Genomic DNA, 22,912 nt, shown 5'->3' with positions numbered 1-22,912 from the left:
TCGCTTAGAGATGCAAAGACTAACATCTGGAAAATGTCAAGTTATTACTTATCTTCTTTTACTAGTTTGTTCTCCTTCGGTCTCTTTCACTTATCAGTGGCACTAGGATTTGGAGCAAAGAATGAAGACTCGGAATGTTGGAGAAGGGAAACAAGGAACTGGGAGAACTTCGTTATACTAAATTCAGAGGTAGATTCCCAAAAGCAGAATCCAGCTGACCAGTCTCTAATTACCAAGGGAAGTCTTTGTTCATCGATATTGGCCATGACTGTTGTCCCTTTCTGGCCTTTAGAGCCTTCTTGTATCCTCCAGTGTTCCCCCCGAATAATGTCTAGTTCTTAAATAATATCTCTCAATTGCACAGCTGCAAGAAGAGAGAACCAATTATACTACTAGCCACAGCCAGTGTGAGACCAGTGATCCAGGCCCACTCAAGGAGGAGCTGCAAAGACACAAAAATTTACCTTTGGAGTAAATTACTGATGGTGAAATTTCAGGTAGTTAAGATATTAAAGAAAAAAAATTTTTTTCTATACTTCCTCTGGACTCATCCTAAAGGAGCAGAGGCAGAGTGCAGCCGACAAGCCTGACCTAGACACAAAGCCTCCTCTGAGAAGGGAGAGGATTTCTGAATACAGCTTGGTCCGGGCGGTGATTTCGAATCTGTTCACATTCTAGCTGTTTGGAAGGGAAAGTGATAGTTTCCAGTTGGGGCAATCAAGGAAGGGGTACATACATTTGACTCCTCCTTATACGAATCGGTTCGATTTGCACCAGAGTGGCGCGATGCGCGACCCTGAAGCACGTGCTCCCACCGATCTGCGGTATTTTGCGAATCCTGATCACTCAGGGACCCAGCAGAGTATGGGAGAGGCTGAGGGAGGAAAGACGCGGAGGCACAGGGCTGAGGTGGGCGCTCACCTGTGCTAGAGTGGGCGGAGCTAAACGCAGCAGCAGGGGCCGGAGGCGGGGCGGGCGCGATGACGTCACGGGCACGCCGCCGCTGAGCAATTCGCGTCCCGGAAGTGGCGGCGGCGGGGGTAGGTGGAGGAGGCTCTCCGATTTGCGACTTCTGAGGCCCTTGGAAGAGGCTTGTCGTCGGGGTGGGGCGGGCCTGTGGAAACGCTCCTGGGCCCAGTGGCCCTTCCAGTGCTCCCTGGCCGTCCCCGCCCCTCCTCTACCAACCCAGCGACCGGGCAGGTGAGGTGCCACCCCCTCCCCATCCCCTTGTCTCTGCCAAGGGCACGGAGTTGGGCTCCTGGACGCCGCAGGGGCCGTCACCTGCGGCCCAGCGGCTTTGGGCGTGGCCTTCCCTGGTCTGGGCCGAAAGGCCCCATCAGATTCCCTGGGCTGCGGTGGTGGTAGTCCAGGCCTCTGCCTGCGCTGACCGGCTCCCCGCCCACACGGGCTCTTACCGGGCCCACCCCGGGTCCTTTTATCCGATCTCCTTCCGCGGGTATCTCGGGCTCCCAGCGTCCTCTTTGTCACATCCCCACCCCCTTCAGGTCGCAGTCCCCTGCGTGGGACTGGCTTATGTTGCTGTGCTCCGAGGTTTTGATCACTTGTTTTCTGCTTAGCATTTGGGGTAGGACTTTGAAATTAGGAAAGAGGGTGAGGGTTCCTGCGGTTCTCCCCATCGGAGAGGGGAGATGGGAACGGGGCCTTATGGAAGGAGGTGACTGCCTCTCCGGGTTCAAGGGAAAAGAGAGGGTAATGGGCAGGAATGGTACAGGAAGTGGTTGGGAACAGAAGGGAGAAGAAAGGGTTAGAAGATGTGACAGGGCAGGAGAAAGCACTGGAGTCCTGGAGGATGGGCAGTTCATTCACTCATTCAGTTCATTCACTAATTCACTGATCATAAATTAACCGTCCACTATGTGCAGAAGTAGTGGTAAATGGAAGACATATTTTTTTGACTTGGTGGAACTCCTACTAAAGTTAAGAAGTGTAGACCGGCAAGAAAGCAGGGAGTTTTACTTTGGTGTGATAAATACTGTTAGGGCAAGTTCATGATCCTTTAGGATCATTGGGGATGGGCGCCCATTCCAGACTGACGGTGTTGCAATGTTTCAGCCAATACCTGAAGGATGAGTAGGAATTAACCAGGTAAAGAGTGGGTGAAAAATATTCCAGGTCATCATTTCTTTTTAGACAACAGATTGCCTCTTCCCAGCAACCATGTGTTCTTGGTCTTTATGGTTTGTACTCTTGATGGATCTGTGGGGAAAAGACATTAGATGGAGAGTCAGATGAGCCGGGTTTTATATCTGGGTAATTCGGTTCACCCTGCTGAATGGTGTTTCCTCTCTGTGAAACGGGTATTCCATCTGTAACCCTTGCTACTTTGACAGGTTTATCCTGTAATAAACCTCATGCACCACATGAGATAGTGTGTTGGGATTGGAAGTGCAATGCAAATGTCAGGAATTATTATGGTTACAGGATGCAGACATCAGAGCGTGAGGGGAGTGGGCCAGAGGTAAGCCCCAGCGCGATGCCTGAGGCTCCCCTGGAGTCTCCACCTGCCCCTACCAAGTCCCCGGCGTTTGATCTTTTCAACTTGGTTCTGTCCTACAAGAGGCTGGAGATCTACCTGGAACCCCTAAAGGATGCAGGTGACGGTGTCCGATACTTGCTCAGGTAATAGACTTTGTAGAGTTGCTCTGATTGCTCTGACCATCTGGGCCTTCTGCTTTCCTGCTCCATAGTTGTGCTAGCCATTTAGGCAGTGGCCGGGCTGTCCTTTCTGCCCTAGTGAAGAGCAGTTCTGGGAGGTCCATTGGTTCCCCGGGCTTATTCCAGGCCCACCCCTGGAGAGGCAGGCCCTGGAAACCATATGGCCTTTCACCAGAGTTTCTTTGTGGTTCAGTAAGATCATACCTCAGGACTGCTAACTAGCCTTGAACATCGGGCCTTCTAAATCTTTAAAGCAGGTTTTTTTTTCCTTTCTCAGTATCAGCATAATTAATATTAGAATTAGAATATAATTTTTAACAGAAGTTAAATGTAAATACCTATGAATTAGCAGGTACCGTTTCCACTAACCTTTTTTTTCAATAATCTTTTGAGATTATGGATCTCAAAATTTTTTGTCCTTATTTTGCTTTGATTTTCATTCTCTATAGTTTTATTTTTTCCCTTTTCAACTCACTTTCTTAAAGAATTTTAATTACAGATATGTACTATTTCACTCCATAAATATGTCAATTTATTTCCAAGTAATAAGGACATTTAAAAAAATGTTTTATTTGTTTTTCAGAGCGAGAGTGCAAGCGAGGGAGGGGCCCAGAGGGAGGGAGACAGAGGATCAGGGGTGCTTACCGCAGTGAGCCTGACATGGGGACTCCAACACAAACCACAAGATCATGTCCTGAGCCGATGTCAGACGCTCATCTGACTGAGCCACCCCGGTGCCCCCTGGACATTAAAAAAAAATTTTTTTTAATGTTTATGTATTTTTGAGAGAGAGAGAGAGTGTGAACTGGAAAGAGGCAGAGAGAGGGAGACACAGAATCTGAAGCAGGCTCCAGGCTCTGAGCTGTCAGCATAGAGCCCAATATGGGGCTCGAACTCATGAGCTGTGAGATCATGACCTGAGCCGAAGTTGGATGCTCAACCCACTGAGCCACCCAGGTGCCTTCGGACATTTTTTTTTTTTAATAAGAAAAAGCAACTTCACACCTAACAAAGTTAACAATAATTCCCTGATATCATTTTATATTCAGTTCACGTTCAGATTTCCTCAGTTGTTGCAGGAATGTCATGTTTTGGCCAAATCAGATTCCAATCCAGGACTGTGCATTCTATGTGGTTATTGTGTCCCTTAAGTCTCTTTCAATCTAAAATGGTTTCTTTTTCATGATACTGACTTGCTGGAGACTGAGCTGACTGTTCTGGAGAATTTCCTACTTAGATTTGTCTGGTTGCTTCCTCATGGTGCAAATTGGAAGTTAGATTTAAAGGCTAGATCAGATTCAAGTGAAACCCCAAAGGTTATGTATTGCTAATATTGGGAGCCACATAAAATCTGGTTGTCCTACACAGCAGACGTTCATAACCTGGGGCCTGAATGGGACTTTATGGGGTCAGTGAATCTCTTGAAACTATATATATATATATCTTTGTGCACACATGTGTATTTCTAAGGAAGAAGCTTCTAATTTTCACCAGATTCTCATACAGATCTCCAACCCTCTAAGATGCCTGAGAGAGACAGGTAGGAGGCAGGGTTAGTACAGTTGGGTTAATCTCTAAGAGTGCCGTTGAGTATTCATTCTTACCTCAATCTGGAAGTAGTGGGGGAGGTTTGTTTTTTAATTTTAGAGAGAGAGCGAGAGAACATACTTGTTGGGGGAGGGGGCAGAGGGAGAGAGAGAGAGAATCCCAAGCAGGCTCCACGCTCAGCACAGAGCCTGATGTGGGGCTCGCTCTCACAACCCTGCAGTCATGACCTGTGCCAGAACCAAGTGTCAGATAGTTAACTGTGCCACCCAGGCACCCTGCAAGGTTTGTTTTTAACTCTCTGAACAAGGCCCCCTAAATTTTTCTTGTTCACCCCAGAACCCCCTTCATTTATGGCATTAACCCTAGAGATGAGCTAGTTTGTGTTCCAGAGGAATGTTCTCTATTAGATCACTGTACTCTTGTCACGAGAGAGAGGGGAGAATGGACTAGGGGCTTGTTTTATAATCCCACCACGATTGTCCAGCTGAAATGAATTTTAGTCTTCCTTAGGGCAGGGGGTGGGCCCTGGTGTTTTCTGTGCACACATGCAAGCATGCGTGTGTATGTGTATGTGTTTTACCCTTTTGTGGCAAAGTGCAAAAGTAAATATATCCTGTCCTTCTCCTTTTCTACCACTGGTCTCTTAGTGCTTCTTGGAACTCGTATTAGGGTTTTTCCATTTTATGAAATTAGAAATCTGAAGATGTGATGGGATTGATTAAAGCCAGATGGGGGGAGCAGCATTTGGTCTAAAAAGCCCCCAGGAGCTTGTCTTCTGTGCCAGGGGAAGACAGAGCACTGGTCTGTGAAAATGGCTGTCAGATTAATTTGTGCTTTTGATTGTTCTTTTCTTAGTAAAGAGGATTTGACTTTCAGGAGGGACCTAATCTTGAGCTTTGTCTGTTACGTCTGAAGCCTAGAGCTGCGTTAGATTTTTAAAAGACTCCTCTTCTGGGATCAGCTACTCTAGTGGGTGGGTCTCCATGACCAAAGTGTCAGTGAAGATATGAGACAGAATGGGAGAGGCTTTACAATGAAAGTGACTTTAGTGACTGTATGATGTTTTTATTTCTGAAATGAGATCGGCCTTAGACCTGATTTTTAATTTGCTTTTACGCTGGTACCTGCCACTGGATGGTTCTGAGGCCTCATTAGGATGGTATAGAGGGAGTATGCTGAATTTTTAGAGAAAGGTAGAGAAAGGTCATTTTATTCCCTTACTCAAAGTAAAAACAGCACATAAGTTAATGAATCTCATTTAGCAACTGAAATACCTCAATCACAGCGAAAGAAAATACATTGGAGTTCTGAATATGTTGCTTACCAGCAACTTACCTGTTTATTTTTCTTTGACTCTTCCTCTGATGGCTGACCTTAGAAATGCTATACTGGCTCTTTCGAATGTGGGTGTCGGGCTTCACTGCCACATCTCTGCTCCTTTTTCCCTGTTAAATGTCCTTTATGAGGGGCGGAGCCAGCAGCCTTTGCTGGTCTCTGTCAGCTCGAGCCTCTGGTCTTCTTTCTTTCCTCTTTGGGGGCTTGTGCACTGCTCTTTGGTGGTGGTGGTGGGCTGGGCCTGCGTGGGCCCCCAGCGCTGCCGGTTCACTTAGGGCGTGGCTGCTGAAAGGATGCTGTGTGCTGGTTTCAAGTTCGGTTTTGATAGATTAAAACAAAACATTCTTTCTCCTTATTTATTTAGTTTTTATTTTTATGTCTCGAGAGAGGGAGAGCATGCGATCTCACTCGAGTCGGGGAGGCACAGAGGGGGAGAGGGAATCTTAAGCAGGTGCCATGCCCAGCAGGAAGCTCATGACCACGAGATCATGACCTGAGCTGAAACCAAGAGTCAGACACTTCACCGACTGAGCCACCCGGGCGCCCTGACTTATTTTTATTTTTTGAGAGAGGGCAAGCACGCACTCTCGTGCAAGCCAGAGAGAGGCACAGGGAGAGAGAGAATCTTAAGCAGGCTCAGTGTCCAGTGTGGAGCCTGACCCAGCGCTCCGTCTCACGGCCGTGAGATCATGACTTGGGTCGAAATCAAGAGTTGGACCCTTAGCTAACTGAGCCACCCAGGCACACCCCTGTTTTTTTCTCCTTTTGAATTAACGTATGTTAAAATAAATTCACAAAATTTGAGAAATAAGAAAGTCACAACTGGAGTCACAGAAATCCTTCATGTTTTGTCCTCTTGATTTCTGTATTAGATGAATTTTGCACAGTGAATATATGGTTCATGTATTTTTCTAAGGGAAAATTTTAAAGAAGAAAGTTTGTCATTGTCACCTCTTAGACCAGAACCTTATAAAACAGAGGTTAAACAGTATAAACTGGGTTTCTCAATGGGTATTTTATAAATTCTTCTTCTGGGAGAAAGTTCCATAGGTATTCTAGTTCTGACAGGATACCTTTTCTCATCGCAGGGCCTAATGTGTGACCTTAACTCCTCCCCCAGGCGCCTGTCCACATGAGGAGCCCACTTTTCATTTCTCCTTGACACTGTGAGCTCCAGGCCCCCTCCTCTTGCTCCTGGTTTTGATGACCCACCCGTGGTAGCCATCTCCCCTTCCCACTGGAGGAGTGGCCGTCTTTGGTGACCAGGCCTTTCTTGTGTTGTAGGTGGCAGACACCTTTGTGTTCCTTGCTGACCTGCCTGGGCCTCAACATCTTGTTCCTCACTTTGAATGAAGGTAAGAACTGCTTCCAGGGGCCAGGGGGTTTTTGTGAATGAATGTGGGAAAGAATTTCAAGAAGTGGCTGCCTGTCTTGCCCTGGAGGTGGCTTCCTTCCATGTCTGCTTGATGTCAGAAAACTGGCTCTGGAGAGACACTCTGGGCTAGAATCCTGGCTGGGTGGTTTGGATGACTTTGGGCAAGTTCTTGAATCTGTTTGTTAAGGCCTAATTTTCCTCATCTCTAAAAGGAGGGTGCTTTCCTCCGAGGGTGGTTGTGCGGAGTGAGACAGTCTATGTATAACATTTAGCACAGTGTCTGACAGAGTAAGCAGCCGATGTATGATAGCTATTATTATTATTTTTGTTTCCTTCTTGACTGAATGCTGGCGGATTGACCTTTTTCCATTTTGACTTTCAAGCTGATTCTGGGGTCATTGGGGCATGACATGGGGTCAGCGTACCAGGAAGGTGAATAGATTTTTGTAGAGATTTTTGCCATATCTCTGGATTTTCTCTGGCTCAGCAAGTGAGCTTGGAGGGGGGCTGCTGGGAAGTCACCAGCAATGAGGGGTCTGTGGTGTGGAGCCTTTGAGGGAGACGGGTGGACAGGTGGGTGGCTCTAGGGGTCTTGGGTAGTGATGTCTCCTGGGGACCTTTTGTGACGAGATATACCAGGACCCAGCCGTTTTCCTGTTTGGAACTGGCAGATGGCTGCAGAAAAAGCTGAATCCCTAGGGTGAATGTGTGAAGGGCCTGGGACAGAATGTTCTGAGGAGCTGGGACCTTTATTCACATTTTCACTCCTCTTTTGAACTTGCATTTCTCAAGTTTCTCCTTTGTTTTCTATGGAGATATGGATTTGATGGGTTAAAAATAAACCCAGTTCACAGAAGACCTTGTTTTTTGTTTCTTAGTAGGACTCTTTGCCTGTTCTAAACTCAGATATCCTTCTCAGGCTAAGATTTTTCTTAACATATTTCCAAAGTAAATCATATGACAGATACTTAACAAGCATTTACTCTGTGCTCAGTGCTCTGTTAGCTTGCTTTAGGGGCACTGTACTGCATGGACCAAGTTTCTTCTTTGGATTTTCTCTCAGCATTCCCTTTTCTTAGTCCACAGTGGTCTGGTCTGTGGTATTCCAAAAGCCAAAAGAAAGACTTCTAATCTGTCCCAGGGGCCCAAAGGTCAGCACGTCAGTCACGGGGTGCTCCAGCGGCCAGACTCCAGGCACGAGCCACCTACTGTGTGCTAGCATGAGTTTTTTAATATTAAAAAAAAAAAAAAGGGTCTGGGGCTATAGTGACCAAGCAAATGAAGTCCCAGCCCTCAAGAGCCTATATTGTGAAGGAGACAACTATACATATCGTCAGTTGTGTGGCTATAGGAATCCTATTGGAGGGCGATAGGAATTCTATGAGGAAGACTAAAGCTGAGTTAAAGGGCTGGAGAGGGAGCAGGGCAGATACTGTGTCATGCGAGGTGATCAGGGAAGGCCTTCTGGACGGAGCCCTGGAGGAGGTGAGGGAGCTAACACGTGGGCATCTGGTGGGCAGAGGCTGCCGGTCCTCGCTACCCGTTCACCTGCAGTATCGTCGATCCCACAGGTGCGTGGTACTCGGTGGGTGCCCTGATGATTTCAGTGCCCGCCCTTCTGGGCTACCTTCAGGAGGTCTGCCGGGCACGGCTGCCTGAGTCTGAGTTGATGCGGAGGAAGTATCACAGCGTGAGGCAGGAGGACCTCCAGAGAGTTCGCCTGTCTCGCCCCGAGGCTGTGGCTGAGGTGAAGAGCTTGTGAGTATGAAAGGGGCCGGGGAGGTGGGAGGCAGTCACGACCGCCGCACTGAGTACTTGCTCTGTGCCGGGCATTGTGTTAGGCAAACCACAGATGTTATTTCCTTTCGTCTTTCCACCAGTTCTGGGAGGTAGCTGCTATTATTATCTTCCATTTATGGTTAGGAAAGAGGCGCACACAGCTAAAAGGGGACCATGGTGGGACGAGAATCCAGATCTAGCTGATTTCACAACAGTTTGTGTTCTTTCCACCAGAGACCCAATTTAGGGTCTTGACTCAGCATGTGCGCACAGGAGCCAGGGTTCAAATGCCAGCTCTTCCCTTTACTTGCGTGACGTCGGGCAAGCTGCTCAGCCTCCCTGTGCCTCGGGTTCTTCATCCATTAAATGGGATAGTAATAGACTTACCTCATAGGTGGGTGTGAAGAGTAAATGAGTGTCTGGTACCCAGGAAGTGTTCAGTAAATACCGGTCACCATCACTGTGCTGTTGAGAGGCTTCCTAAATGTGACAGAGCGGGTACTTCTGAAGAAGCACCTTACGACTGGTGAATAACAGTAACCATAGCATCTGCAAAGCTGCAGACAAAAGTTACAAACAGACGGAGCCTGGGCCTGGCCTGAGTCCGTTATCTGGAGTGGGTCTGGGTATCTGTGTTTTTTTTAAAAAAAAAAAAAAAACAACAACAACAACAAAAAACCTTTTTATTTTGAAATGACTTTAAACTTAAATGGGAGTTGCAAGAATAATACAAAGAACTCCCCTATGCCCTTTACCCAGATAAAACAATTATTAACAGTTTGCGACATTGGCTTCATCTGTTGCTGTATCCTTGCACATTATTTTTTTTCTTCCTGAACCATTTGAAAGTAAGTTGCAAACATCATGCCTTGTTTACCCCAAATGCTTCTTTCCTAAGAGCAAAGACATTCTCTTAGATGTCCATAATCCTATAATCAAAATTAGGAAATTTTACATGGCTAACAGCATTAGTGCAATTATCTAATACACAGTTCGTAATCAGATTTTACCAGTTGTGCTAATAAGATCTTTTATAGGAATTTACCCTGATCCAGGATCCAGTCCTGAGTCATACATTACATTTAGTTTTTATGTCGTCTTAGTCTCCTGTATCCTGGAGTAGTTCCTTAGTCTTTGTTTCTCATGACCTTGACTTTTTTTTTTTTTTTTTTAAATTTTTAAGTTTGTTTATTTTTGAGAGAGAGAGAGCAGGAGAGAGAGAGAGAATCCCAGGCAGGCTGCACATTGAGTGCAGAGCCCAATGCAGGGCTCGTACTCACAAACTGTGAGATCATGACCTGAGCTGAAATCAAGAGTCAGACGCTTAGCCGGTTGAGCCACCCAGGTGCCCTATGACCGTGACATTTTTAAATGAAAAGAAAACTTTTTTTGACATTTATTCCTTTTTGAGAGATAGAGCTCAAGTGGGGGAGGGGCAAAGACGGAGGGAGACACAGAATCCGAAGCAGGCTCCAGGCTCCGAGCTGTCGGCACGAAGCCTGATGCGGGGCTTGAACCCATGAACCGTGAGATCATGACCTGAGCTGAAGTCAGATGCTTACCTGACTGAGCCACCCAGGTACCCTGGTATATTTTTTTTATGTTTGTTTATTTTCGAGAGAGAGAGACAGAGTGTGAGTGGGGGAGGAGCAGAGAGAGAGGGAGACACAGAATCGGAAGCAGGCTTCAGGCTCTGAGCTGTCAGCACAGAGCCTGAGCCCATGAACGGTGAGATCATGACCTGAGCTAAATGAAGTTGGATGCTCAACCGACTGAGCCACCCAGGCACCCCACACCTTGACGTTTTTAAGTAAAAACAAGATTATTATTTTGTAGAATATCCCTTAATTGGGGTTTGTTTGTTTCTTTGTAATTAGATTAAGGTTATACATTTTCGGCGGGAATGCCACAAACAGTGTGTTGTTGTCAGTGTATCCTGTCAGGAGGTACGTGATGTCAGTCTGTCTTGTTATGGGAGATACTAACTTTGATCAGTTAGTTAAGGTTTCTCTATCAGACGGCGGCCATTGCTGGGTCTTGCCTTGATCAGTTTATTACTGTGATAGTTACAAAGGTGATTTTCTAATTGTCATTGTTAGCTGGTATTCCACTGTAAGAAAGAGCTCTTCCTTTTACCAATACGAACTCAAGATTCTTAGTTTTATTTAATGGGTTATAATCCATTACTGTCACTATTTTGATCTCAGACTGTCCTAGGTTTGGCACTAGGAGCTCTTTTGAAATGGCTCTTGTGTCCTTTCAGTATGTCCCCATTATTTTTGAGTACATGTGATGTTCAGATTTATCTCACGCTTGTGCTGCCCCCACTCTAGAATCAGCCATTTCTCCCCAGAGCCCTTCAGAAACCAAGATCTGGGTGCAGCATGCGTTCATTGCTTCTGGGGGTGCAGCCATTAAAAAAACCCTCCCAAGTGAGTCTGCCTCACAGCCCAGGTGGAGACACACTGATATCCATCCTGCCATTTATCCCGTAGCTGCAGTGTGTTGGGAGGTGGGTACCTTGCTCCTCATTTTATGAATGAGGAAACTTCAGCCCTGGGAACGTCAAGTAGCCCAACATCAACAGCCTGGAAGAGACCCAGGCAGGAACCTGTGTCCTGTTCACACCTCAGGAGGGGTCCTGAAAAGGGGACTGAAATGTATGCAGTTTCTCCTGAGCTCTCTGGCCCCTCTCGTGGGTTTGAAGAGACCAGCTGTGCCTTGCTAGCCGTCGCGGTGAAGTCCTGGGCTCTGTGGCCCTGAGCTCCGGCCGGCCCCGGCGCGCGCGGCTCACAGAAGCCCTGTGTGCCCGCAGCCTGATCCAGCTGGAGGCCTTCCTGAGCCGCCTGTGCCGTACCTGCGAAGCTGCCTACCGCGTGCTGCACTGGGAGAACCCTGCCGCGTCCTCGCAGTGAGTGGCCCTCGTTCCCCCCACTGCTGTTCTGCTGGGATTTGCCGCTGGAGTCCCTGCTCGCCTAGCTCAGGGGCAGAGAGCCTCTGAGACTCTTGTGTGTAAACCTGCACATAAACCTGTGAGGTGGAATGTACTGCTTTTGTTTAGACACTTTCGGGGGTGGTACAAATAATCATAGTAGCAGAAACATGTCCCTCCGTGTAATCTCTCACCCACTTGTTTGATGAGCAGATCTCGTTGGTTTATTATTAAGTGTGTCTGTTGCCATGTGGGTGTGCTCCAAATTGGTTTCCTTCTGATCTTAAGAATTTCTGACCCTGTGGTTCCTCTCTGTCCATGCAGGTTCTATGGGGCTCTTCTGGGCACAGTGTGCATGCTGTACCTGCTGCCCCTGTGCTGGGTCCTTGCCCTTTTAAACAGCACGCTCTTTCTGGGGAATGTGGAGTTCTTCCGAGGTAAGCCCTGGACAGCTTGACGGAGTTGGGGCCCAGGCTCTGAGGGCTAGGTTAGGCTTCCCCCGTTTACCAAGTCTCTACAGCTAATCGTCTGTTTGCTGTGCCATCCACAAGGGGGCAGCACCACGCCAGAGTAGTTTCTCAGAGGGTCCCCGGGACGTGCATCTCTCAGATGTCAGGTGGGATACAGGGAAACAGGCGAAGCTGCTGCTGTAGGGTCCCTCTCCCTTCCCAAAGCAGGTGAATCCCTGTTTACATGATGTGGTGGCTTCTAGGAAGTGAGGGAGGGATGTTTTCCCAGTGCTGCCATCCGCCTCCTGAGATGCTGCCAGTACTCTGTGGTCCCAGAGTTCTTGTCGGCTGTCTTGCTTCTAAAGCAGTCAGGCAGTCTGGAGAAGCCCTCAGTCACAGAAGTCTGGGCCTATGCATATGTTTGGGTGATTGCTGTATTTTTCCTCCTCCCTGTGGTTGAGTAATTAATTACAGAAGCTGTAATTCGTCAAGCACTTACTACATTTAATCTCTGTATTGCAATCACATGGGGTGGGTGGTAGTATCTCTGTTTTGTTTACGAAGCTTAGGTTGGGTGACTTGTTCAGAGTTAGGAAGGGGACTTTCTTGCTGTGGAGAGTGGGCCGCTGGTGGAACAGGCCAGCCACCTGCAGAAGGGGGTCCCCCAGGGCACCGCTCATTCCATCCTCTTTTCTGCCTCCCCCGGTTCTTGCCCTGAGTAGTGGTATCTGAGTACAGGGCATGTCTGCAGCGGCGGATGAACCCCAAGCAGGAAGATGGTGTCTTTGAGAGCCTCCCGCTGCCAGATGCTGGGGGAAAGTGTGCCCTGCCGGACTGCACGCCTGCGCCCACACCCACGGAGGTGAGCGCCCCCCACTGTCAGGGCAGAGCCTGCTGTGGGCAGGTTGTGGGGCCTTCCCGTTCCCAGCTTATTTATACCGCACAGCTCCTGGCCTTGTTCTGGTTCCCGCTGCTTCCCCGGCCTCATTTCCTCTGAAGTGTTTAATAATAATAATAGTAACCGTAGTAGCAACTGGGCGCTTTGTTGACTGCTTATCCTGCTGTAGGTGTCAACCCTTGGAGGTGTAGGTTGTCTCTGAGAATGAGAGGATCCTTTTCTGCAGAGGAGGTGGCCGGGGCCCAGAGTAGTTGCCTGCACATGGTGCGGCCAGGACTCAGACCAGGCCCTGTGGTTTTAGAACCCATGCTGTCGGTCACTGTGCTCTGCAGCCACCGTAGGGCCACCTGTGGTGTTGGGCCCATCCCCCTGTCCTTGGAGGTCAGAGGGCGCCCTCCTTCTCATGACTTCTTTCTTGCAGGTGTGCCACCTCTTCTGGGCAGGGACAGATGTTCTGGGGAACCTGGGTGCTGGCTCTGCTGCTGGTGGCCTCTGCCTAAGTGGGCAGGGCCGCGTCCCTCCCCTTCTGTAATCCTCTCTTTTCCCAGGACCTCACGCCCGGAAGTGTGGAGGAGGCCGAGGAGGCTGAGCCTGATGAGGAGTTTAAAGATGCGATTGAGGTGGGTGGTCCTTCCCTACGCCCCCTACCCACCAGACAGATGGTCCGGGAGCCAGCTGGCTTTTTGTGTCCCAAATGTAGGTTTTTTCAGTTCTCTTCTATCCAGATCAGCAGCCAGAACTGGTTCTGAGCTAGAACTCACTGCATGAAAGGGTACCTGTGAACTTCCACTCATACTGTAGCTGACCTACATCTCTCAGGGTGCCCAGGGCAGGGAAGCCTCTGGGAAACACTCTGCATTGGGGGGGGGGGGGGGTCACTTCCCACCTAGACTGGGGACTCTGGGCTTGGTGCCTTTGATGTGGGGAAGGCAGATTCGAGGGAGGGCATTGCCCTGGGCCTCTGACTGCCCTTATGCAGAATGAGATTAGAAAGATATCTCTTGGAGGCAGGAAGGGGAAGCTGGAGAAAGTGGTTGCAGGTCAAGTAATAGGTCAAAGAGTCTTCCTGATTTTAATTTTTTTAAATGTTTTATTTTTGAGAGAGACAGAGTGTGAGCAGGCAAGGGGCAGAGAAAGAGGGAGACACAGAATCCGAAGCAGGCTCCAGGCTCCAAGCTGTCAGGCCTGATGTGGGGCTTGAACCCACGAACCGTGAGATCATGACCTGAGCCAAAGCTGGACACCAAACCGACTGAGCCACCCAGGCACCCCGAGTCTTCCTCATTTTAAGACAGTGGTTCAAACTGGTAGTTCACAGAAGTGTTTTATTTGGCATGCAAGACTTAAAAAATTTACAAATGGGGAGATCTTAAGGAAAAGTCTGGATTTTCAGTGTCTCTGAAAAATCAGAAGCTCTGGTAGCCCTGAGTCTTCAGTGGTCAGTGTAGCTGAGGAGTGACTGTCCCCTTTAGAAAAATCACCTAGTCCCCACCACTGCCCCCACTCCCCTTGTCCCCAGTCACTGAGTCCTTATGGTGGTTACTGTTTATTGTCACAGCTGTCCTATTGTATTTCTGTATACCAGAAAGTCATTTCTATGTTCCTTTGTAAGTGGGAAATTGAGGTATAAGAAATGGGGTTTTGTGAGTTGCCCCTGGGCCTGTGAGTTGCCCTAGCTCACCTCTCTCGTTTTAGTCCCATCCACGTAGGCAGTTAAATTTTCAGCTACGGAAAGATTTCTCCAAGACGTTAATATGTGATTGCAGACTGTGCATCTTGGTGGGGGTGGTGGTGGTGGTGGTGGAGGATATATACAGCCAGCACTTTCAAGTGTTTTTGTTCATAACCCACAGTAGTGAACACATTTTATATCTTAGTCTAATTCACACTTATGTCTGTAAAATATGTAAAACTTAAATGAAGCAAGTTTTCTGAAAATACATTATAAATTTCTGCTCTGTTAAAATAACAATCCACTTAATTTCACCCAATTTGAAAAACAGTAGTATACTGCTGCTCCCAGTCCTGGGATCCTTCTCTGGGGCCTCTGTGAATGGGTCACCCTTTGGGACGTGCTCAGACAGAACTCAGAGTGGCACTTCTGTGTTTCCTTTTGCCTGGGGGCCCCCTCCCAGCAGCTTCCTTCTTCTTGCTATCTCTTTTCTCTTCTTCTCCCCTGCACCTCGGGAGGCAGGAGACCCACTTGGTGGTGCTGGTAAGTAGGAGCCTCGGTGAGCCGGGCAGGGGCTGGGCAGGGGGGAGGGCGACTGAGCCAGCCATCACCATGCCTCCTGGGGTCTGTGCTGGGTGCCTCTGCACGTGGGTCCCGGAGCCCCGCCACGAGGTGGGCAGGACTGGAAGGAGCTGTTCCCGCAGGAGGATGACGAGGGTGCCCCGTGCCCAGCAGAGGATGAGCTGGTTCTGCAGGACAACGGGTTCCTGAGCAAGAACGAGGTGCTGCGCAGCAAGGTGTCCCGGCTCACGGAGCGGCTCCGCAAACGCTACCCTACTAACAACTTTGGTATGGCCGGGGCTGAGGGACGGGGGCACCGTGGGCACCGTGGCCACAGGGCCAGAGTCTTGGAATTGTGGGTTCTGGTTTGTGACCAGAGCAAGGAGTGAAGCTATGTCCCCAGGCCCCTGGGAAGGTAGCAGACACACAGTAGGACTGCCAAGGGAGCAAGTGTAGGTTCCTTCGTGTCCCTCTGTCCTTACTGAGTAATAGCTTGTGGGCAGTTGAGGCACTCAGTTCGAGAAATGCCGCTCCAGGACTGTAGAGAGAGATGTAACCCTGAGACAGAGCCTCAGAAGGCAGTGGAGCCTAATGATTGAGAATAGAATGTGGAGTCTTGATTGCCTGGTATAAATTCCAGCTCTGCTGGGTGTCTTTGAGCAAATTACTTAATCTCTCCGTGCCTCGGTTTCCCCTTCTGTAAAAGGGCAGTAAGAATAGTTCTTAGCTCACAGGACTCTTATAGGTCTCTAATGAGATGCTTATTAAGTGTTAGCACAATGCTGGCTGGGTCATGGTAAATGCTTAATAAGGGGTGCTGTTATATGAGAGGGCTTGGTCCATTCTGCAGGTGCCGAGGAGCTTGTCTGGATCTTTCCTATCCAAGTTGAAACAAGTTGAAGCAAAGATACTTTTGTATCTTCCTCTGCCTGTGATAGAACCTTGAGGTCCCTTCTCCTCAGCCAAGTGCTTACTTTACTGGGAGGTGGGTGTGGGTCAAGGATGCCAGCTTTGGAGAAGGGTGGGCTTGACTGTTAGCTCTGTGGGAAACCTGACTCAGGCCAGAACAGCGATTAATGAGCCACATAGAGTTCTGGCTGAAGAGCGCGGGTGACTTTGGGTGCTATGATTGAGGAAGAGCCTTACTTGTACCTAGTGTCAGCTGACAGGGAAGAGGGTGGGGTGGCTATACTGTGTGTTCTGGTGGGAGTGACTTCTACGGCCTGCACCCTGGGAGAAGGCCCTGGGATTTGTTTTGAGGAATTTGACCCAGAGCATCCGGGGACCTCCCTTCCTGCCCTTGTAGCACCCAGCACAGTTGTTTTTCAGGATTAGAGGTCCTCCACATGCTGTGTCTTTCAGCTGTGTGAGTGTCCCCCAGTCATTTCAAGTTCCGTTTTATTCGTGATGATCACCGGCTTCTCTGGAGCTCTGTGTTCAGCGCACTTGCATGTACATGGTCTCATTTAGTTCCGATGGGAGATGTGATAGGGACAGGCAGTTCTTAGGGCTTAGAAGCAGCCTGGGTTCCAGAAGTCCCAAGTGACGTTATAGAAGAATTAGTACTCTTGCTGTAGCATGTGATTCATTTGTATCTGAGTTTTAAGTAAAGGGCCTTAGGTGTTCTCATTCGCAGGTGAGTAACCTTGGGTGAGAAGAGTGATTCGGCCCATGTTCTCAGCCAGTAAATGGTCGAGCTGTGACTCAAATCCAAGCCATCTGCTCTGGCTCCTGTGTTCTTGTTTTTCTTTCTTTTTTAAAAAATTTTTTTTTCTTAATGTTTATTTATTTTTGAGACAGAGGGAGACACAGCGCAAGTTGGGGAGGGGCAGAGAGAGAGGGAGACACAGAAGCTGAAACAGGCTCCAGGTTCTGAGCTGTCAGCACAGAGCCTGATGCGGGGCTCGAACCCACGGACCGTGAGATCATGACTGGAGCCGAAGTCGGACGCTTAACCGACTGAGCCACCCAGGCGCCCCTGTGTTCTTGTTGTTCTAACTCATCTTCCTCCTTTTGCCGTAGTGTCCGAAGTCCTCTCGTTTTACGTCTGTCCCATTTCAATATTTGATTTTCAGTTCAGATAATCCCTGCTGGGATGGGTGAAGGCCTTTTAGGTTCACATGAAGATGGCAAGGGCAGAAAATGCTTCTTTTTCCCCTCTTAATTTTACATTTTTCGAAACTGCTCTCTGTCGCTTCCTTGAGATGCTCTCAGGGTCTTTGCCATGAGGTCAGCCGTAGCAGCTCCGCTTCTGGGTCTGGCTCCTGCAGGCCAGCATGGGGTGAGCCACCTTCAGGGCCACTCCGTTCCGGATGCCAGTGGATGATGGGGGTGCCTGGGAAAAATGAGGACAGGCTGCTCAGGAGCTTCTCTGTGGCCCCCCTGTGTCCCAGAGGCTCTGTGACCATTACCGTTGCAGGGCCCATGCAGTCCTGGGCTCCTCCCTGCTCTGCCTGCTCCCATGGCATCATTACATGGTGAGTCAGGCCCTTTGCTGAGAATGAGGACAGGGAAGGTTGGTAGATGCTGGAAGAGAACAGGGGTGCTTCCTCCATACACCTGTCTTGAGCCGGTGTCAGCACCCTAAGCCCTCCTTGGCCCAGGCTTGTGCACAGCTACGTGGGGGACCACATGGCAGCCCTGGGTGGCTTGGCCTTGGCACTCCATCCTGGACGTGGGTGTGAGTGTCAGTCTTTGAGTGGCTCCGGTCCCCTGCCCCATGCCCATGCCCCTGCTCCCCTTGCCGAGGAGGAGCACGGATGGGTTGCTTTGCCCACATTCTTAGTGTGGGGGCCAAAGTCTTAGCGTGGCCCGATTCTTTGTTTGGCATCAAGGCAGCGGCACCTGCTATGCCTTTCCCTATCCTGTCCTCTGCTGGGCCATGAGCCGACTGGCAGCAGTGGCATTCACCTCATACACCTTGGCCTCAGGTTTCTCCTTGCTCTAGCTTGGGCCCTCCTTTCCTTGAACACAGGGAGTGTCCTTTAGCAAGAGCTGCGCGGGGTTCTGGCAGAACAGAGGAAGGGACCACAGGTAGCTGTCAATACAGCTTTGGGCCTTTGCATGAAGATGAGGCCTGGGTTCCTGTACCTGGTCACACAGGTGGTTCGAGAGGCTCAGCAGTGCTTCCTGAAGCTGCCAATTGCTCTGGCCAGATCACAGGAGGCCTCTGGGCCCCAAGTTGTAGACACTTACTCCAGTAGCCTTATTATCTGCTTTCAAGTTTTTCCAGGACTCAACTCAGCCTCCTGCTGGGCTCTGTAGCCCCTGCCGGGAGCACCCTCGTGCCTTTCTCCCCTGGGTCAGTGCCCCGGGCCTGCACGGAGATTTCTGCCTCAAACCACAGTCTGTGATCCTGGGGGCAGCCCTTGGAATCTTCTTTGTTCTCTTCAGGGTTTGCTTTTGTTTCTGGAGCTTGGAGAAGCCAGTGTGGCTTTTCCTCCTCCTCAGGTCGCCTCCCTTTTGGTTCTCATCATTCACTTGCAGGCCCCCTCTTCAGCAGACTGCCTTTGCCTTGGTCCACCTTTTCCATCCTCAACTTTCCTGGAAGCATGAGTGGGTGGTGAGCGCAGCGGCCTCTGAAAAAACTTTCGTTTCCCTCCTCCCTCTCATCTCTTCTTACACCCCCTCCCCTCCTCCTGTGCGTTTGCTAAGCTGCTGTTGCTCCTCTGCCACCGTGGTCGTGGTCGCAAATTGTCATCCTGTGTGGTGGTTTAGGTGGGTCTGTCTCGCGGCTCTGTCGTGCTCCCTCCTGCCCACCTCTCAGAGTGTCTGTGCCTCTGCCCTGCGTGACTTCTTGGAAGATGCCTGGTTCTGAGGTCCTCTCCTAGAATCTTTAGATGGCAGGAAGCAGGAGTTGGGTTTTAGGAGATGTTTCTGAATTTACCTGTGGGCAGAGTATTTGCAAGGAGTATTTGTAAGGAGACACTTGAGAAGGGGTTGTGTCAGGCAGGTTTGGTTTGTGCTCTTTGGAGCTGCCTTCTCTGAAGGATGCCTGTTGTCAGGTCCTCCCCGGCTTGGTGTGATTTCCAGGGAGCAGATTCTGCTGGATGTTCTTCGGTTTTGGCTGGACCTACAGGTGGAGCCTTTAAGTCCTGGGAAGGCCTGTGGACCGGCAGCTGTGTATGGTCTGGAGACATGGACTCCCAGGGACTGTCAGCTTGAGTCCTCCCTTCTGTCTGCAGATCTGGATCTGTCTGGTGCTCCCTTGCGCACCGCTCCTAGCACGGTGTCTGGGCTGGGCTGGTGTCCTGAGTGGGCCTGTTTAGAAGAGCCAGGGGCAGGTGAGAGTTGAGGCCTGGGTTGGGTCAGGGCTGAGCTGCTACCTCTGTTTGTCAGGGAACTGTACGGGCTGCTCGGCCACCTTCTCAGTGCTGAAGAAGAGGGTAAGTCTCGTTGATGGTGTGTTTTCAGGGGCTTGGGATGAGATGCAGGGGAGTAGTGGGGAGTCGCTGGGCCACATTGGTCCTGGGGTCCGAGGTTTGCTCAAATGAGCAGGGCTTCCCTGCCCCCATGCCCACGCCTTCACCAGCCCTCCCGTTGGATGTTGTGTTTGCTTTGTCCTGCCCCACTTGGGCACCTCCCTAGTCCCACGGTAGTCTCTGGTTCCTTGGGTGGGATCACCTGGTGGAAAGGAGGTGGGCTCTGGGCGTGGGGGACGCATCTGATACTGACCTTGGCTCTTCTCTGCAGCGAAGCTGCAGTAACTGTGGAAACAGCTTCTGCTCCCGGTGCTGCTCCTTCAAGGTGCCTAAGTCCTCCATGGGGGCCACAGGTGAGTGATGCAAGTGGCCGGGGGTCAGGCTGTTGGTAGGGCTTGGCGGGTTCCCGCTTCCTCCAAGGGGTGCTGCAGTGTGGGAAGGGAGTAAGGGCTCAGTGAGAAGGCAGGGGAACTCGGGATCCTGTCTGGCCCGTAGAAACATTTTCCATTCTTTAACACACAAAACACTGAAGTATTTGATGCGTGCAAAGGAACCTATTTAACATATCTGAATTATAAGGTGTAATCTAAATACCTGTGGCTGCTTCACTGAAGTTAAAAAAAGAGAGCATTAGCAACACTGCCGAGCCTCCCTGGTACCACCCTGCCTTCCCCAGAGGAAGCCACCGTCCTAATTTTTATTCTTGTTCTCATTACCTTGGTAATACTTAACAACAACAACAAAAATAATTTCTTTTCCTTCTATAGAAGCTGTACATACTCATTGTAAACAAAAGATACAGATAAAGGGAGAGCACCAGTGTGCACGTAGGATAAATGCATATGCATCTTCTAAAAAAATTGGGAGCATATTTTTCATACTGCCTGAAATATGTTATAATCACAAATCAAGGTTTTTTGGTTTTCTTTCCGGTCATGCAAGTAACATATGGTTATTCTAGAAGATTTGGAGATTACAATACAGAAGAAGAAGGAAGAAAAAAATAATCCTGTAATTTTATTACCTAGAGATAACCACTGTTAAAACATTTTGGAAAATGAACTTCTGGTGTTGTATTTAAAAAATATTTTCAATGGGGTTTTGTTGGTGCCAAAATAATTTCTAATGTAGAGCACCTGGGAGAGGCCTGCTGTTGGTATGGTCACTCCTACAGTCCCCTGTCCCCATGGAAAGAGAAGTCTGAGGGCAGGCTAGTGAGCTGGGTTAGTGAAGATGTGGGCTGGCTGGTGGGCAGCTCTTGTGGGACTTTGGGGGTTGGGGAGGTGGTTGTAGTATTGGGGCCGTAACCAAGGGGCATGAGGAAGTGTCTCACCAAGTTCTTCCTCCTTTTCAGCCCCCGAAGCCCAGAGAGAGACTGTGTTTGTGTGTGCCTCGTGTAACCAGACCTTGAGCAAGTGAGAAGAGGGGCTGGGGTCCAAAGTGGGCGTCGGTTCCTGGGGCCAGCAGCGGGCCTCACCCTCCCTAGCCGCATGTGGTGTGTGCTGGGCAAATGTGGCCTGAACGCTAGGTAGGCGTCCCCTTCCTGTCCTCGCTGTCTCCAGCTGGATTCTGGAGCTGTTCCCCACTCCTGCGGGGGGCTAGTAAGCGGCAGTTCTTGAAAACCAGAGGGAAGAGGAGCCCCTGGAGGGCCTGGCATGTGTGCCCTCCTCTGCCCTGGACTGATCAGTGGACTCAGAGCTGGGCAGGGAATATAAACTAGAGGGCAGGAGTGAGCTAGGCCTGGTCTCTGTAGGGTCTCTGAGCGTCAGGGCATCTGTCCACACCTGACAGTTCTAGGAGACCAGAGATCAGAGACTGGGAAAAGAGATTCTTCCTCTGCTTGTTGCTGGTCCAAGCCCTTGGCCTCTGAGAGCCTGCAGAAGGGCCTGGACGTGCCGTGACCCCACTCTGCTATGCGAACGTTCCTTCAGGCATCAGCATCTCCTTGTTTCTCCACCAGAGGGTATGGCCAGGGCTCACCAGACCGAAAGTCCTTCTAGAAACAGGGTTGAAATTTCCATGTTCTCCCAGAGGAGGATGTGTCTAGGAGGGCCTGTCAGAGTTCTTTAGTATTAAGTGGGAAAAAACACAGGGATCCCCAGCAGCTCAAAGGGCCTCAGCCTTACCTTGCAGAAACCTTCACTAGCAGAATCTCAGGCCACATATTACCCTGGTGACAGCTCCATTGGGTAGATGCCAGGCATTCAGATCACTCTTGTTTCTTTTGCTCGGAGCCTTGGGCATCCCTCCTCTGGCACAGAGCTGCATTTCTCTCCCTGGCCCCTTGTCCCATGGAGTGTGAGATAGGCAAGCAGAGCAGAGGTCCTGAAGCCCTTGACCCTTGGGGGCCTGGGAAGTGTAGGATCTCTCTGGGCTGGGTCCTAGACTCTGGCACTGTTCCCCAGCAGGACAGTCTCACTTACGGGTTAAGGCCACTTGAGGTCCCCATCCTCTCCAACAGTTTTATGTTCACTCTGGACTTTTAGGCCGTCAGTGTCTCTCCCTAAGCCTTGAGCGGGCTCAGGCACCATTTCCCTCCCTTGGAGCTGCCCTGCCTTTTTGAAGTATTTATTTATTTATTGCATGGTTCCTGGGAGCAGGTGGCACAAGGAATGGAATGAAGAAGAGTGGGGTGCTTCTGTTCTAGGATGCTTCCCCGGAGCCACGGGCTGCCGGGGACCCAGGACCCATGGGAGGCTGAGCAGGGATCCAAGGAGACGGGCTGGGGAGACAGAGGCCATCTGAGGCCAGCTTTCTCGCCAGGCCAACCAGTGTAACTAGGGCCGGCAGTCGGGCCTGCTCCAGGCCAGGGAGGTTCAAGTCCCTGGGGAAGTGGGCAGGCCTTGGTATACCCCCTTCCTCGGGCTCCTTTGTTAACAGATGAGAGTGAAGTACCCTGTGCTTCATTTACACTGGAGAGGAACGGAAAGGATCTCTGTGTGTATGGAGAATTGTCAATAAAAAGGCCTCAAGCTTCTTATGGTTTTGTCCTGGTCCTTGAACTAACCCTCCTCCTGAGGCTGGAGAGCCAGACTCCCCCTGCCGTGGCGGAGTCTGCAGGCTTGAGCTGTGCCTGCAGGACAGGGCTGGAGGGGGTGTGGACGCTGAAGTCTGGGTGTTTGCCGGGGCGGGGGAGGAAAGCCGTGCCTTGTGCAGGTGGGGCTCAGCACATGTGTGTCGGATTGACTTGAGGCTCCGTCTTGTGACCAAATTGTGAGGGGTTGGGGTTAGGACCAGGGCTTGGCCAGCACTAAGCAATGCAGGCT

General features: G+C 50.0%; 1 protein-coding gene across 3 annotated transcripts; it reads left to right on the top strand.

Moving 5' to 3' along the window:
- Positions 1-1,013: 1,013 nt before the first annotated feature.
- Positions 1,014-22,626, top strand: ZFYVE27 (zinc finger FYVE-type containing 27). 3 transcript variants are annotated; one of them, XM_081790490.1, is made up of 13 exons: positions 1,014-1,200; positions 2,443-2,640; positions 6,844-6,914; positions 8,506-8,692; positions 11,529-11,624; positions 11,970-12,082; positions 12,817-12,956; positions 13,541-13,612; positions 15,187-15,207; positions 15,369-15,513; positions 19,564-19,610; positions 19,918-19,999; positions 20,589-20,992. In XM_081790490.1, the coding sequence occupies exons 2-13, from the start codon at positions 2,444-2,446 to the stop codon at positions 20,651-20,653; spliced, it is 1,236 nt and encodes a 411-aa protein (XP_081646616.1). In that variant the 5' UTR covers positions 1,014-1,200; position 2,443; the 3' UTR covers positions 20,654-20,992. The 3 variants fall into 3 exon arrangements, with proteins under 3 accessions (XP_081646616.1, XP_060497814.1, XP_060497815.1); XM_060641831.3 differs by lacking the exon at positions 20,589-20,992 and adding an exon at positions 21,001-22,626 and having other exon boundaries at positions 1,015-1,200; XM_060641832.3 differs by lacking the exons at positions 15,187-15,207; positions 20,589-20,992 and adding an exon at positions 21,001-22,626 and having other exon boundaries at positions 1,016-1,200.
- Positions 22,627-22,912: the final 286 nt, after the last annotated feature.

The sequence above is a fragment of the Panthera onca genome, chromosome D2 (assembly GCF_046562875.1).
Source record: "Panthera onca isolate mPanOnc1 chromosome D2, mPanOnc1 haplotype 2, whole genome shotgun sequence".
NCBI classification, from domain to species: domain Eukaryota; kingdom Metazoa; phylum Chordata; class Mammalia; order Carnivora; family Felidae; genus Panthera; species Panthera onca.
This window is presented reverse-complemented; position numbering and strand designations above follow the sequence as displayed.